Source organism: Pleuronectes platessa, chromosome 14 (genome assembly GCF_947347685.1).
Source record: "Pleuronectes platessa chromosome 14, fPlePla1.1, whole genome shotgun sequence".
Lineage (NCBI taxonomy): Eukaryota > Metazoa > Chordata > Actinopteri > Pleuronectiformes > Pleuronectidae > Pleuronectes > Pleuronectes platessa.
The window spans coordinates 10892752-10910307 of NC_070639.1; the positions used below are offsets into that span (position 1 = coordinate 10892752).

Genomic DNA, 17556 nt, shown 5'->3' on the forward strand with positions numbered 1-17556 from the left:
ATCACCCCTGCTGAGAGTAAATTTGTGTAATATACTTATGTGTGTGTGTGTGTGTGCGAGAGGGGGAGAGGGCAACAAAGAGCAAACAATGGCTTCCCATCACACCCAGCACCCGTGTGGTTAAATGAATAACCCGATGATTTGAATAAAAGCTGTTAACCCCACAAGTGCTGATCTCTGAACGCGTGGCAGCGCTATGTGGGACAAGATGACCCCCCCAACCCCCCGCCGCCCCCCCGAGAAACCACTCATCCACAGGACGAGCATGAAGAGGCATAGTGAACCAGGCCATGTGGAAAATCGCTGCCACGGGGTAAGAACAACTATCAGTTACAAACGAAGGGGATATCTATGAATAAAGCATGCGGGAATAATAACGTGCGTCAGAGATGTGAGGCTGCCCCCGTTCACAGTGGGTCGGCCTGTCCAGTACATTCAGTGGTCCTCTGTGAGGGAGTCTGTGGCGCAGAGGAAATTTTCTCTGGTGAAGCGTAGCCACATCTCTGTGGGCCTTTCTGGTTGGCTGCACAGAGAAGAGATGCACGAGGGCAGAAAGTGACACTAATGTAAAACAAACACTCATTAATGTGTTTAGCGGAGGGAGGTTGCTGCGCAGTGGGAGCTACTGTAAGTACACACGGTCCGATTCAGAGATTGGATTCATGTATTATGGATTCACTTTTTTTTCAGTTTTACTTCAAAGAGCATGAATAGAATGCACGAATGCTTGAAATATTTGAGTCTCTGTGGGAGGAGCTGCAGCATCTGATGGGTCAGGCTCTTTTATCCCTGCTGGTCCTGCTCATACATTGATAAGAAAGCTGAGAATGTGGGAGGTTAGTGTTATGCCACTGGCTGCAGAAACATTTGGCTGCCAAACCGAGATATTCCATCATAGTGCGATGTGGTGTTCGCACCCTAACTGCATGGCACAGATCATACTGGTCGTGTGGTTGCCATGGCATCTGTGCCCTCCCTTACACCCATCACTCATCATGCCTTCCCCTCCCTCCTGTATGAGCGCCCTGCCCTGGCGCCGTGGTGCCAGGATCTGCCAGATGCAGCAGCTGTCCGTCTGCCGTGTTAGAGTGGTTTCACAATTCCATAGAAGTCTGGCTACAAATTGACCATCTAATGTACAATAAGTAAAACTAAATCATATATTGTGACAGCAGCTAATGAATATTTTCATGCTCACAGAACAAATTGGCCATCATAGTCTACGGTCTTTAAATGACTTGTTTCAACCAATCAACCAAGTCCAAAAATGTAAAAAAAAACATATAACAAGTTATCAGAAATGCTGCAAATTAATGTTATGTTAATCGACTAATATACTCATTGAGTAATTATTATTTATATATGCGAGTATGCAAATCTATGTACTGATCTGATATCTTGTCTCTCACCCGGATGAAACTGCAATTTCCTTTTTCCCGGAAATCATTTCTTCTTCTTTGCTGCTCCAAAACAGTGATTGTGCTGCACTGTCACTGGCATGTGCTGTCTTTAGAGCAGTGAAGAAGTGATTTCCTGTAGGGTAGCGTTAGCCAGAGCTAGCTAAAATGTTATCACAGTTATGACTGTCAAAGGACATAATAAAGCAAATTCGAAAGCTCCTTTCTCTGTATGTATTTCTTTTCAAAGGGTTTAACCTGAGCGAGGACAAACAGCAATGATGGCAACCATGACTTTCATTCAGGGTTAGCAGCATACTGTTAGAATATGTTATATAAATTGTTATTATTTTAATGCACAGGTGATGGCCGATGCCCAAAGTCCTGATATCAGAAGCAGGAAGGGATGAATACATCTGGATACATCTCTATCCCAGGCTACATCCATAATATGATTTTGTTTGCATTATTGCATCAACTCTGCTGTGAATATGCCTGACGTCCACACTACTCTGGATTTTTCAGAGCCGATAAAACGGAGAAGTTTGGAAACGCTGCCGGGCCCGTTTTATTTTGAAAGATCCGGGGCTGTGTTTTAGTTTGGAGAGGCTGAAATGCAGATGTTTGGAAACAATGCCTTGGAAACAATTGCTTGCTCGTTGTCTTGTAGGTCACGACGTAGCCTTGGCTGATTTGTCAGGCTCCCATCACATGACCCTTGTCTGGTGGGGAAATAACCGGCAGTAGCTTCGGCCCCCAGTGTAGAACACAACATAGATAATCCATTACAAGTGTTGCTGACCCTGTCTTTGCCAACAGCTCGTGTGCAGTTAAATTCAGCATTCAACAATGATACAACTGCGCAGGAGTAGAAGTTATTATTTAAGCAATGCCCATTGTTCATAAGTGGTCACGTGATATGCATTTTCAAGTATTGACGGGGATTAAATAGATCCGGAGCCCAAACTCTCCTGTGGACAGAGATCTCTATACATTGAAAACGCTATTTTCTAAACTAAATTGTACCAGTTTGGATGTAGCTGCACAAACACAACACAGTCCATTGGGCGGCCTCTCTGAAATAAACCCAATGTTTTCCCCTGTTGGTAACAGTATCATGGATTTATGTAGGAACTAGCTTCTCGTGTGTTTTCCTCTCATTGTTTGCGGTGACAATCTGACATTTGACTCCCGGCACAAGAATGTTGTTCGGTATGTGCAGGGAGCAAACCTGTGACCTTTGAGTGACTGGATACAGTCTCGGCCACTCCCTCACTCCCACAAACACAACCAAAGAGTCAAGAGGAGAAAGTTAAGACCTGACACAGTTCTCTGGAATGCAAACTTAGTCCCCTCTGATCTGCTCATGTGGAACTAAGTAAAAGTACAGCAGAGGGAGAGGCAGTGAGGTGATGGAGGCTAGAGGAGGAGACGCTTCAGTACATTCCTGCTTTAAGAGCTGTGCTTTATTGTCCGTAAATACACTCACTATACTCTGCACTACTACTACCACTACTGACTACTGTGGAGCATCCCCGGCTTCTCATGCAGGATCCTGTTAATGCTCCCCTGGAGTCTGAAGGGAGATGAAAAGGTACGGCTCCATTTCACCTTTAACTCCTCACACTCTGCCCTGCCAGCTAGGACGCATAAAGAGAACAGTGACAAAAGGCAAGGCCAACAACAGCTTCTTTTGATCATCCATGGCAGGAATAGCTTCCAGGGTGGTGACTCATGCATTTCAGGGGTTCCCAGGTTCCTGCACTGTGTCCTCTCATCTCATCAGCCTCTCATCTGCACACACAGGACCCATCAGCGCTGCTCAATAATACATGGCTGGAGGTGCTGCACGGTCTCACTGCAGCATCATGCCTCGGAGGGACACTCGGGGGAGGCGACAGTGTCAGAGAGGAGACGCGCGAGGCGGCTCCGGTGTCGCCAACACCTAACCATCCAGCTGTGAGCCCGCCACACAGATGTGGCGACGCGCAGCAGCATCAGCCTGCAGCTGCAGCCTGGATTCCGAAACGCCCTTTATCCCAACAGGACTCCTCCCGAGTCTGTTTCCAGCTAGAGGATGTGATGTGACTTCTCTATTTCACGGCTGCAGTTTCGGTTACAATGGATCTCATTTCAGTTTCATCCTGAACCCCATTAACCGCAGCGCGCTACATAAGCGACTATCACCTGGAACAATGCTTCCGTCCATTTATTTACACATAAGAGCACGTAACACAAAAGCAGAACGACAAGGTTAATCTCCACACATATATGGGTTAGGAGGACCAAGGCTAAAGGCTGCATCTGCGTCTGGTCTGAATGAAACCCCCTTTTTTTCCACGACAGCATTGAACTTGATCAGTAAATCTCCTGTTAGGTTGTATCTCAGGCTTTTCATGAGGATAATGATTACAGCATCAATTCGTTTAAACCTACCTCTTTATCAAATGTGTGTCATATTCCCTCCCATGCGTCTCGGTGTGAGTGCGTCTCCGTCGCGCTGTGCGTAAAAATGCTGCTGCTACTGCTGGTGGTGGTGGTGCCGAGGCGCGTCTGTGTTGTTCTGCTCCGAGAGGCAGCTCCCTCACACGAGCTTGGCCATTGTGATAAGCTGCGGGAGAAGAGAGAGGAGGAAGGCAGCAGCATGGAGGTGCGATAGACTCCAAGTGCACGGAAATGAGGAGTTTTACCACGGCGGGCCACAAGGGGTCGTGATTTGGAAGGGAATGAGAAGACAGTTTCTCCATCGGGACAAATTGATTCATTGATTGTGTGACAACACAGGTTTGAAAACCAATCCTGGTCCAATATGTCATTCATAGAGAGTATGATGAGGAAACCAGTGATACTGAGAAGGGACATCTTTATGAAATAGTTACCATATATCCAAACATATAAAGTTAAGATATTTGATTATTTTGGCCTATTAACATGTAGACTAACCCTACGTTTCAACGGGTGAAGGGGGCAGATCTTTTTTTTCAACATTTTGAAACGAAATTTATTTAACTGAAATACCACTTGAGTCACAAACCACTGGTGTGTTTTCATTTTGGGGGATCTGCTTATTAAATCGAGCAATATTCCAGTATCGTGAAATAAAATCACATTAGGCCTTGAGCACTTCATTACTAATGAGCCAAAGCTAGCAGCTGCCTGACCCCGACATCCCCAGGGGCCCCAAAAGGCCCCATAAGCTCTTAGAGGTGGTGATCATGTGTTCCTATCAGGCGTGTTCAAATAAAGTTTGAAGATATTCCTAATTTCAGCTGATGCTGTGCTTGAAATGTCAATACTCCTGAATTAATTGGGTTTAATCATATAAACACACAATATGACCATATAATATACCGGTATTATAATGGTATGAGAAAGTGGAAGTAAACGTTTGCACAATGGTGCTAACAGGTCACAAAAAAAACATTTTCAAGAATGGTTTGCCTCATATTATTTACTTCTTCAGAGTTCATTCTTGACCTTGAAAACATCTTTTAACACCAATTATTCAGCCTCTCATGATGAAGCAGTGTTAAAAAGTAATCAATGCGTGCAAAAAACATGAAGGTATAGATTAAAATATATGAACAGAAATAACTACCACAACCTTTTAACCTGGTTTACATGGGCAGTAATGATCTGATGCTTTCATGATTCACACGGTGTATCATGACAGCAACATTTCTTTAATAACCCAAGGCTGTAAAAAAGTGGATAGGCTTTAGCTGTTACATTTTTGTTTACGAAACATCAGAAGGCAGTGTTAAACTGAAGAATTCATGTACAAGATGGACATAGAGTTTCCAGAATGACCTCGAACCACAGCTCCTAACCTGATCACACATGAAGGTAAACTTAACCTACACGTGAAGAAAAAAAGTGTAATCTCCAGAAACTGTCCTGTGCATAGTCTTGAATAAAGAAATATAAGATCCTTAAATAATCATCTGCCCCATTTGTCTAAAATAATGATGTTAGGATTCTAGTCCCCATCATACAGTGTGTAGTCCAGTGTGTGCTCTGCTGTGCACAGTGAGCGGACAAAGGACTGTCAGTCTTACTGCTGGAGTGGATACGAACAATACCCAGTGCCCCCTGGGCCACATTACGCTGAGGAGACCCACAATAAAAGGATGAGAGAGGAGTAGAGAAGGAGCATAGACAGCTTCTGACTAATGGAGAGAAAAAGCTAAGAAAACACGCAGCGGTTACATTCACCGGCTGATCTCACATGATATAAAGACAGGACTGTGTGTCAAAACACAGAGAGCACTGAGCATGATTCATTTCGGTTTTTATTACTTTTACAATTATGCATAATTAATGTCAAGTGATCAAATTTGAATAAATTAAAACCTATCATTTTATAAAATAAAAATAAATTCAAACATTGCCTTTGTTAAAGCTTCTGGCTTCAGATGTATATTGTGATAAAACTTGGATTTAACAGAAAAGACAAGTGGTTCAGACACATTTTCAGCTTTCGCAGTTTATTTTCAACACTTTCAACGTACGTTCATCAATATAGTGGAAACACAGACAAGTTGACTATATTGTTGTCTTTCATTTAAGATACTTGAAATAAATATGTCTACAGCCTGGTGCGAACAGGAATCAAAACCACAACAGAGAGGCCAGAAGACATTAGAGAAGGCATGGAGCATCGCAATATTTCAGTTTGGCTGAATATCACACAGCAGCCTTCAGAGCTGCTGTGTTAAATGGATAGTTAACCCAAAAAAGAAAAATGAAAATTCACTCATTATCTAATCACCACTATGCCGATGGAGTTTCAGGGGTAACAGCATTGCAGCCAAATCCAATATAATTGAAGTAACTGATTCTTAATACCTGAAACAGAATAATGATGTTCTTTAATCCTGAAACTCCAAAAGTGTTTTGTGGACTTCAACACTTCACCCACTCCTCCATCGGCATAGTGGTGAGTAGATAATGATTCAATGTTAATTTTGAGTGAGCTCTCTCTTTAACCATGGAGAAAAGTCAATGGGATTAACCCATTACAATCCCATGGTGCACAGGGCTGCACGGTGCCTGTGGAGTTTACATATATAACCGTATAACCCCTCACAGCATCTTGCATCAGTATCCGGTTGCTTCCAGACACACTCGGCTGCAGGGCCGGTCACATCCTGCCTCGGTCCCGCCTCCAGCCGATCACACACCCAGCACGTGGTTGAGATAAGAGATGTAGCAGAGCGCCAGTCTCAGGGTCTCGATCTTGCTCAGCCTCTTGTTGGGGGGGAACGTGGGCAGCAGCGTCCTCAGCTCCGCGAAGGCCACGTTGAAGGCCACCACGCGGACGCGCTCCCTGGTGGCGTGCGCGGATCGATATTTGGCGGTTGCGCGCCTCCTCCGCCTCTTCTCCTCCCTGCTGAGCGCGGGCACGTGCGCGGAGCCACGGTGAACGTCGTCCAGGACAAGGTGCCGCTGCGCATCCGCGTGTCCCCAGGGCAGCCCGGGGTGCGCACGATCCGGACGGAGCATCACTGTACAAATGTCCTACAGATACAGATTTGTTAATGAGCCTTTCAACTCCAGATACAACAATCTGCAGAGAATCAGGAAATATTTAGATATCATTTCATCAGATGTAAAGTGGACGTATCCAGCGAATAGGTTATCGAATGAATAACGTGGTTTTTCTGCACACATTTTGATTTGACCTCATATATATAGGTTTCTTTCAATTCATATTTTCTATGTTTTTTATATATCCCTGACAATTAAGTGTGGCATTTAACTTTACTTAGTGATGCCTATGTTGACTGTTGCTTCTGTAATACGGTAAATTTCCCCATTGTTGGACTATTAGAGGTTGTTCTTATCTTATCCGTCACATTTTTGTCTTTGAATCACATTCTTTGTTTGGAAAATCGAGAAAAATATTTTTTTTACCAAATATACTCAAATACGAGGGCCTGGTGCTGCCCCCGTGTGGACGAATGGCTGCCTACGGCGCTGTCTGAGGTGCTGAAACATTAACGTCACAGCCCCCCCCAAAAAATAGACAAATATTAATAAATCATTAATTAAACAATGAATATTTAAAATTCATGATTTACTTCATTTAAAATTGAAATGAGAAAAATAAACAGGCATCAAAGTAAAAAACGATCTTCTTTATGAAATGAATAAATCCCTGAAAATGATTGGAATTCACATTACCAACTCAAACTATCGATCTTGGTTCGCAAAACCTGTTAAGCAGGTGAACTCAGTAACGACAAGGACGCTCAGGTCTGTATCGTTTGGAAATTGTATCGCATTTAAAACACAGATTTTTTTTTTTCTAAGTTTAAAACAATCTTAATTTACCATCAGCTCAAAAAACTGAACAAATAACCTTTAAATTACGCAGCAGTGCCAATACTGAGTCGAATTACTATTGCCTGCGGGATCTAACTTACCTTTCACATTCAGAGATCAGATCCAGCTGATTCCTCATGATAAACAGGTACAGTTGTCTCCTCATCAGCCTTCTGCTCTTTGTTTGGATTCGAGTTAGAAACGGGACGTGGGTTCAGGTTCAGTCCGGCTCCATGTCCGGTGCGCATTTCCCAGTTCATTTAAAGACAGCGCGCCGTGTTGTTTGGTCCGTTTCCTCCATCAAACCTCAGCTCTGGATGTGCGCAACACAACACACGCATCGCCTGTTTCTTCCTAAACCTGCAGCGAAGTGACGACGCGCACAGCGGGATAACGAGAGGGTGTTTGTCTCTCTTCCTTCACTTTCTACTCCCAGGAGACCTCCATGATTACATTCGTTTTATTCTTCATCTCACAAACTTATTTGCAGCCTCATGAAACCACCTCCAACGACGCCACATTTCTCCAAGATCTCGCTGTGTAAGGTTAAGTGAGCACCTGCGTCTAAACAGGAAGAAAACACAGTAAAATGTCTCATCACCTCAGGAAATTAAAAGCCTCCGCGTGGAGCAGCAGATGAAAACATCTGCTGTCGTCTATCCATTAAAACTTAGACAACAGAAAGAAAGCAGAAGCAGCTCAGCCTTCGTTTCATGGGACACTATAGGTCAGTAAAAAACCAGTAGATACAGAACAAGATCCAGTAACTACGTAACTCAACCAATAGTGGCAGAACCGGATTCAGTTACTATGCACCTTCTAAATAGGATCTACAAGCTTCCCTCAAACTACAGTCATGTGTTTCCCTTGGAGATTTTAAATCTTTACTATGTGATGGTTTTATAAAATCTTGTTGTATTCATTTATCTCTGTTTTGTGTTGTTGCTTGTGTTTAATGTTTGTTGCTGATTGTTCTCAGGCCTCTCTTTCTCAATGTGACTGCCTGATTAATACAGATTAATTAAATACATTTAAAATATATATCTATATAGATATATATAGATATATATAAATAACTGTGCAAATGGAGCTGGGGCTGGTAATAAGACAGAGATTCAAATGAAAATGGGCCTGTATATTGCCGGGTCTATGTAAACCACAGTGCAATATACATAGTCATAGTTCATAAGCTGTAAAATGTCACCAATATACACACTCTGCCACTTGTAACCTTTGTAGATTGGTCAGGAAGCAGGACTCTGTGTGAGAAATAAATTGAGATGCCAGCAAGAAAACAAAGGTCACTAACTTTAATAAACATTGTTCTATCCCTTCTCATGAAAGCCAGTTAAAATATATAATAACACAAAGCTTTAAATTCTGCATAAGTTTGTGCGGTTATTTCTCGGTTATGTTCAGTTGTGGAAGGTGTACCACTGTGACTCTGGTACTCTCAACCTCCTCATCTCTTTCAGGGAAATGTCAGCACTGATCATCACTAACACCATCACTGTGTAAATCACCAGAGGGCCTCCACCTCTGCGCTGGTGGTGAGTAAACAGTGCCTCAGACTTTGACAGAAACGGCCCTGAACACTCGGCTATGGGATCATGTGTGATTACCTCTAAGGGCCTCGATATATGGCTGACGTCGTTAACCATCTCTCCAATCGTTCATGTGACCAGTTCTTGCATGTCGAATGGGGAATGAGCTGCCATGATGCTCGTCACGAGAGGAAAGAGGCATCATGGGATGCAGACGACTTCTCAGTATTATTGTTGAAGTGAGTGGTAATGGTGATGTGATTGATTCGAGTGCAGGGAATACATGCTTTACATTTCTCTGATGTGTCTGGATGTATTTGAGCTGTTTTTTGATTTGAATATGAATATGTCCCCTCAAACATCATTTAAGGTAATTAAATTCAGATTGGATACAACATCACATTTACTGTCTATATCACCATCAAACGTGGTGTGGATTTGATATTTGGATAAAGCAATTATGAAAAAGAGTCACATCCCTATTAACAAAAGTACTGAGGGGAGGACTGGTAAGAAAAGGGTCTCAGTCTCAGTTGAGGATTAAAGGTCATGTTGATACGAACACGTGTGCGTTTGTGTTAAATGTGTTTGTGTTTCATTGTAACCGAGCTGTCTGCAGTGTTTGCAGAAGAGACACAGTGTGCAGCATGATAAAAAACAAACAAAAAGCAAAGACAAATCGAAATTGGAAACAAGAACGGAGCAGACCATGAAAGCCGACTCTTTGATTAGTGTTTTTTGTGATCCGCTTAACACAGATCACACATCACAGCATCTAATAGTTCACATGTAAGAAGCAAATCATCGATACGACAACCTGGCCGTTTATATATCATATATCTGAAGATGTTGCTTTTGTACTTCCCTGCATGAAGCTGTCCGGTCAAAGTCCCTCTGCCCCTCTCCTCTCCTCTCTGCAGCTCTCCTGTCCTGCTTCAATAAGGTGGCTCAAGCGCCTACACCTGGGTGGATGGTGAGGCATTCTGGGAGATGTAGTGTGTGCATCGGTGGCCATTTTGTGATGTGGCAGCCGATCCTGTACGGGAATGTGGAACCCCCCCTCTACGACATGACCCTTGTGATGCCACAATATGATAATTTACATGCTACTGCTACTACTTACATGTACTTTCCCTTTCCAATCCACACATTACTTATCGTGAAAGACTAGGGTTTGGTTAATTGAAGACTTTAAATTGAACGTAGGAGTGAATGTGAGAGTGAATGCCTGTTTGTCTGCATATATCGGCCCTGCTCTAATGATGGTGACATGTCCTGGGTGTATCCTGCCTCTCACCAGCCCCACCGGGACCCTCAGAGGATAAATGTTATGGATAATGGACAACTATTCCTCTTTCCTATTTTATTCCTCTATATTTAATTTTAATCATTTCGAGACGGACCTCTTTTTTGGAGAGGTTCCATCTTTGACTACACCCTGGTGATAACGCCCGATCCATTCACATCTGTCAGAACCTTTCATCTGGTTTGAGAGTTGTCTGGATTTTGTTTTGAAACACCTGGCCATGCCTTACAATAAAGACCATTTTATTAGAATATTTTAATTTGATCCACAACGAACAGAACTCAGCAGAATCACTAATGCCTATAGCACAATAGGACATTCAGATTCTTTACCTTTTGCTTCACCTCACTTATTCTCTCTCCTCATTCTCTTTCTACAATGTTTCTTATGGGTTTAACTCCTCATCTGTCTCAGTCTGGACACCATCTGTCTAAAGGCCAGCATCCCTCACCTCCTCCTCCTCCCCTTTTTTCCGAACATGTGCATTCATGAAGTGCAAAATATTTAACTCCTATTCCCAGTAAATCAAATGAATCTGCAGCATCCTTTTCCAAACTTTATGTTTAAGGTATATTCTATATCTACATTACTATGGGGGGGGGGGGGGGGGTAGTTGACCTGCAGTGTTTGTTTACTCCTGTCAGGTCCACGTTGTGTCCTCATGTGACGCCGTGAAAATCAAACCTTGTCAATCAAAACGCTGAAGTACTTTCATTTTAATTTGATCTCCAGTTCCCCTCCCACTGCCCTCCCCCAAGTCCCCTCCCTGTCTGCTCACCATCTGCTGTCATATTTTATTTCTGCTGATTTGGAATCAGATATGTAATCAATCAGCGTTGTTGTCATGGTAATGGCTGCGAGGAGGAAGTGAGACAACGCAGTCGCTCTGATGCTTTCCTCGAGGTTTGTCCTGGAAAACCTCCAAGAAGATATAGGACTGGAGATAATCTTGGCAATAATATTTATCACAACAAATAATTCCACGAGTGATGCATTTGTTTGAGACTAGAAATTAGTACATGACTGATTGTATCTGGGCTGTAATCCAGGGCTGTAAATTTCCCCTTGTTTATTATTCTTTTCAATAAATCAATGAAAGCATTTAGTGTTTGAAATTAAATAAAATTCTGAGAAAATAATCCAAAAGTTAAGTGTCCAAAACCCCCAAAAAGTTAATGATATAAAATTATATAAAACAGAGAAAGATAAGTAAATAGTATTTGTTGAGAAGCTCCGACCACAAATAATTATCAAAATGATATAAACCATTTTAGCCCTAGATTGTGTTTATCAGTTAAAAAACATCCATTGGTAGGTTAAAACCTATAGGCATCTTTTTTATTTATGAATACTGTGCTGTGAAAAATACCTTACAATAACTTTATCTATTTGTGGACAGCTCAACGTTGTCCTTTGAACCTCACATTCAGTTGTATATATATATATTGTTTCAAATGATAGTTATTTGCATTGTATATTCCCTTCACTTGTCAGCTATCCATTTTATTGCAGTTCCCAGAATAATAAAGTTTGTGGTAACTTCTTTTGAATGGTAAATTTAAACCTCCAAATCATTTCTTTCAGCTTGGATAACTTGGGATGTCTTGGGATATCACAGGAAATAAAATGCATAAAGTCATGATTAATTCACATGCAACCAAGTATCACAATAAATTGTGTATGAAGGAATCAAGTCACGGACTAATTAACTGATTCTGACCTTTGGCCAATAAGAAATTATAGGATTTTTTAGGGGGAAATATGATGTTCTCCTTTTGTTTTTCTGTTTATTGATGACAACAGCCCTTCATTAAAGTTTTCATTCCAGTCCGCCACTCGTCTCAGTTTTTCTTTTCATGGCTGTGCACAAAATCCCCATTTGTATGAGCAGCTCTGAGGAGGGAGACGAGTCAGTAAATAGACCCTCAACAAAACCTAATTGATTCAGTGAGGCCTAAATGGAAAAGCAGAGTGAATGGGTTTGTTGCACACCTGAGAGATACACTGGGGAGTTCCTGTGTGATGTTCTTGTTTACATGCAAGAGTTGTGTCCTTCAAACTTAAAGCAACTTCAGTTTGCAGTTTATACTTTAAAGGGAATTAACATAGATGTTACAGAGAACACCTGTATCTACCTCCTCAGAGGTTCACGGTACTCTCTAAGCATTTGTTCCATAAGCAGGGACTCTTATCTCAGTACATAATCTTTATCTGTTGTTCACTCTATGGCAATTATATAACTCAGTGCTTCACTGCTCGATACTTTCACAGTTCACTGAATATTAACTTCAAGGAAAAAACCCACAAGGCTGATAAACATATGACAAATGAGTAATTATCCTGATAAAAGCATAAAAGAAAAGAATGAGATTATATTACATTCACTGGCCTGTCGATGTTGGGCAGAAGTATTTATATCAATTTTTAAACCAAGACATAAGAAAAGGGCCACTGAAAAAATTTACAAACTACAATTGTAGAGAGCATCTAAAATGACATTTAAACGGAAATGACAAGAAGGACAAAATGAAGAAATTGGCAAATTTAATTTAGTTGATATTTTATACAAATTTACACCGTTAATATGCTTCAATTCATTTACTTTTTACTTTGTAAAACGTTGCGGTTGTCTGTACTGTCCCTTAAAATCGGTCTCCAGCTTTCTATGTCATTTGTCCTTCAATTAATTCTTGCATTTGATCTGTTTTACGATACTGAAACACAGGATCACGCTCAGCAAAGACACTGAAACTTTTCAAAGAGGCCTCTACAAAACTTTCTCTGGTTGCCACCATATAAAAAAAGAATAATCTACATCTCTGGCAGCAGTGCTGAGTGGGTGCCAGCAGAATAAGGTAGTACAGTAAATTCTGGTGCTGTGTTTACTTCCTGTCGTCCCACTCATCAGATCGTGACATTAGGCTGCAGTTTACATGCTTTACAATGACTCAGGTCTGCCAAGATAGAGCCACAACTCACGTGTCACCATCTGGACGGTTATTACTCTCTTCGGCCTTGACCTCCCTGTGATCTGGCAGATTATCACAAACTGTGATTAAACCATCAACTGCAGCAAATACATTTCTTGACTGGAGGGGAAACCAGTTACTGTCGCCATCTAGTGGCAGGATGGAGCGTGGTACAAAGATGCCAGGTGTCAATGCAAGAAAGGGCCCAACAGCCCGCTTCATAACAATTACAATGATATTTAAATCAACTGTAGCATCGGACCTGAATCACTTTGTTTGTACTACAGATATAAATATCTCCTTCCTGTCCAAACTGGTGCCACAGCAAATAAACACTGACAAAGTATTGTTTAGTGCCATTGCATGTTAAATGTATACATCCTTTGATTATTCACTTATATCAAAACAGGTATTCTGCAGCAGTAGCAGGGGAGTAAAGTATATATGATCGAATCCTGTCTATCCAACAAAAAATGTGAATAAAGGTCACTTCAAACTGAGATTGGCCCGTTGGCCTGTTTACAAAACCATCCACGGTTTAGGTTAGTGTTGTCTTTGTCATATTTATAATAGATAATATGTATTTAAACTTTACATCTGGACAACTATATGCTTGTAATTTATCTAAAAAAGTACTTTATTCTCTCAAGTTGGCCACATGATGGCACTGTAGGGTTATATTTTATCCTTCACAGCATTGACTATAATGTCAAACTTAAAGAAATCCTCTGTAATTATGTGCCTGGGTCTTTTTGTATTCCCCTGTAGAAACAATGTTGAACTTGTTAATGATATTTTGTGAAAGGACTCCAACATGTGTGCAGCTGATAGGCTTCTCATTTCATGTTGTAAAGCATGATCGCGACCTTTGACCCAGACTACAAGCCTTGAAAAGCACACACCAAATTCCAGATACATGGAATGGAGGAAAGTGTGAAACAGAGTTTGTGAGCACGAGGCACAATGTTGCAACAAAACAGTTTGGGATCATGTTGCTCAATACATCACAAACAATGAAAACATTACTCCCGGCAAAACAAACGATCCCACCCCGTCACCACAGAGGGAATGCAGCCGGGGGCTCGGTGTGCGGCACAAAGAACATCAACATACAAGTGTGGTGATGCCGTAAAAAAACACAAAAAAACCCCACTGGGAGGCCACAGAGATGAAAAAGAATCGGCCACACAATTTTAAATGGGAGCAATCCACGCGCTGGTTTGACAAATACCTACGAGCCCTTAAATCTCAAATCAATCTCAGCGAGTGAAAACCAGGAGAGACAGAGGGAAGAAAGATAACTGACAAAGCGTATCCATATGTCTCACTCATGGGGCATGGATGTGCGCCTATGTGCTAATGCAAAGCAGTTGTTCATCACCCCCCCCCCCCCCCCCTCCTCCTCCTCACAGTGGCTGCATAGACAAAGCTTAGGCCTGATTCTGGTACCAGATGTGTGCCAGCTCATGTCTGGCTTTGATGCCCATTGCAGAGTCTTTCCTTTTTTCTTCCCCCCCCCCCCCCCCTTTTTTTAACAGGGCAACATTCGTGAGCGGACCCGACCACAGGCGAGCGATGATTTGGGGGAACGTAATGTAAAGGGAAACAGAGCTGGAAACAAGGAACAGTAGAGTGAGAGGATGACGCGACCACATCTGCTTCATGTGGTGGGAAGACATCAGGAGTGGCAGGCAATTTTTAAACATGGGAGGAAAAAGACAGACACGCGCTCTCAAATATCCACCCAGAGATACTGCGCGTAGGATTCGGACAAACATAGACTCTGACTCAGGCTAAAAACAGGATAAGAAACACATTAAGAGAGGAGTTGCATGTGCAAAACCGGCCAAATGTGCAGCTGCCTCACTGATAATCCCTACATGTTCTTGGCATTTAGCTAAGCATGAATTCTTCTCCGTGTAGGAATGTTTTCCAGTTTCAGTAAAAGATTTGTGGACTCCTGAGAGACAATCCCACGATGACAGCGGATTGGCTGATGATCCTGATCGCTGACTGACGACACCTGTGAGGGTGCAACGAGCCACCAGGCTGCCTGTATAAAAACAGCATCTTTACTCAGCAACAAACTGAGCTACTGGTTCCATCAACATACCTGTCAACTGCAAAGCGTGTTAGCCACTGCCGATTGAGAAATGTGTAAGTTAACGTGCTGTTGGTTGGTTGTTTAAATTGTTTCAAGAAGACGTGTGTATTTCTCATTTGTAAATCTTGGCTTTTGCAGCAAAGAAGGTGTTGATCGTCTATGCCCATCAGAGCAGCGGCTCATTCAACGCCGCAGCCAAAGATGCGGCAGTGGAGGCTTTAACTGCCGATGGCTACACGGTGGAAGTCTCTGACCTGTATGCCATGAAGTTTAAAGCCACTGCTACTGCTGAAGACATCATTGGTAGAGGAATTACCAGCCATTGTTAAAAATCATGTTCTTTTTAAACTTGATCTTCAGCTCTACATGAAGCATTGTTTATATTTGTGACTCTGCAGGCGAAGTTAAGAATGCCGAACACTTCCGTTACGCAGAGGAGACCAAAGTGGCCTGGGAGGAGGGAAGGCTTGCTGCTGACATCACTGAAGAGCAGCGCAAAGTCACTGGGGCAGATCTGATCGTGTTTCAGGTAAGCGCCTGAGTGGCGGTTATGTGTTTTTGTGTTAGGACTTGAGATCTCTAGATTAAAAAGTAAACTTGAACTCCTTGTCCTCAGTTTCCCATGTACTGGTTCACTGTGCCTGCGATCATGAAGGGCTGGTTTGACCGGGTGCTCACGCTGGGCTATGCCTACTCGCACGATAAGAGATACAGCCGTGGAATCTTCAAGGTGAGGAATCAAAGCAAGTGGCTCACCGTGAGAGTTTAAGATTTAGTTTGTCCTTAACTTAATTTGTTGGCTTTCTGCACAGGACAAGAAAGTAATTCTCTCCTTCACCACTGGATCTCCTGAGTCAATGTTCAGTGCTAATGGCATCAATGGAGACATGAATGTCACTCTGTGGCCCCTACAGGTATAATATTAGCATGAATTAACTGAATCAAACTCTTAATAGCTTGATGGGAATGTCAATCATGTGTGGATTTTTTTTTTCCCCCTCCCCCAGAATGGTATCCTCCACTACTGTGGCTTCCAGGTTCTGGCCCCTCAGATCTTCTGGGCTCCGTCTCACATTCCCTCCAATGCCCGCAAGACCCTGCTGGACGACTGGCGCACGCGACTGCAAGGCCTGCTGGAAGAAGAGCCACTTGCCTTTACCTCCATGGACTGCTTTGACGGGGAGGGTTTCCAGCTGAAGCCTGAGGTCCATGAAAAACATGCCACCAAGGAGTTTGGCCTGACGGTCGGGATCCACCTGGGAAAACCGATTCCTCCCCACAACCAGATGAAAGCTGGAGTCTGAAGACTGCAGAGCATTGCACAGCGTTGTACCTCTGATGAAAATAAAACCTGAAATGCTCTGACTCTACACTGGCCTTTCAATTTCTTTCTCGGTTACTCAATTGTAAGGGTTGACTGATGTGTTCCTGATATAGTTGTAGAGACAAAGGAATTGCTAAGGGAGAAGGGAAGTGACTATCACAGGTCAGAGATGAATACTGGGCGATGGTTCACCACGAATTTGTGTGGAACTGGGCCCTCCTTGAAATGAGCTTTTGGTATTTCAGAGTTCAGCTGTTGGGTCAAAACTTGGCACCAAACTGACAAGCTGAAAATGTTGCAGTGAGCAGCAATAAAAAGCCAAACACTTCCTTAAGGTGGCGTCATACAGGGCGAAGTGTTCCATGTGGCCAGAAACTCAACCCCAAATGAATGCAAACTGCCAAATGTGTAAATACATGCACTGGTTTGTTAACAAGTTGTGCTATATGACGTCAATGTTGTGTTCACATCCTGATTCCACTAGTCAAGTGTACAAATAATCACTCATTGCAGGTTTTAAACGTCACATCTAGAATGATGCTTGGTTCTGGGCCTCCTGAGAACCGCCCCTCTCCTTTACTCCCT

The 17556-nt window shown here is 42.6% G+C and overlaps 2 protein-coding genes across 2 annotated transcripts; one reads left to right on the forward strand and one right to left on the reverse strand.

Moving 5' to 3' along the window:
- Positions 1-6572: 6572 nt before the first annotated feature.
- Positions 6573-6902, reverse strand: LOC128455583 (helix-loop-helix protein 2-like). The gene has a single exon (XM_053439255.1). It carries the CDS (start codon positions 6900-6902, stop codon positions 6573-6575), a length of 330 nt encoding a protein of 109 aa, XP_053295230.1.
- Positions 6903-15086: 8184 nt separating this feature from the next.
- Positions 15087-17008, forward strand: LOC128455580 (NAD(P)H dehydrogenase [quinone] 1). Its single transcript, XM_053439252.1, has 6 exons — positions 15087-15700; positions 15786-15950; positions 16046-16176; positions 16264-16377; positions 16460-16561; positions 16655-17008. Exons 1-6 carry the CDS (start codon positions 15697-15699, stop codon positions 16949-16951), a joined length of 813 nt encoding a protein of 270 aa, XP_053295227.1. The 5' UTR covers positions 15087-15696; the 3' UTR covers positions 16952-17008.
- Positions 17009-17556: the final 548 nt, after the last annotated feature.

What these genes read in the sequence shown, in the direction of transcription:
- LOC128455580 (XM_053439252.1), top strand. An exon ending in CAGATCTGATCGTGTTTCAG is followed by an intron (nt 16,177 to 16,263) that starts GTAAGCGCCTGA and finishes CCTTGTCCTCAG; the next exon opens with TTTCCCATGTACTGGTTCAC. An exon ending in ACAGCCGTGGAATCTTCAAG is followed by an intron (nt 16,378 to 16,459) that starts GTGAGGAATCAA and finishes CTTTCTGCACAG; the next exon opens with GACAAGAAAGTAATTCTCTC.
- LOC128455583 (XM_053439255.1), bottom strand. Translation starts at nt 6,902, where the DNA reads ATGCTCCGTCCGGATCGTGCGCACCCCGGGCTGCCCTGGGGACACGCG.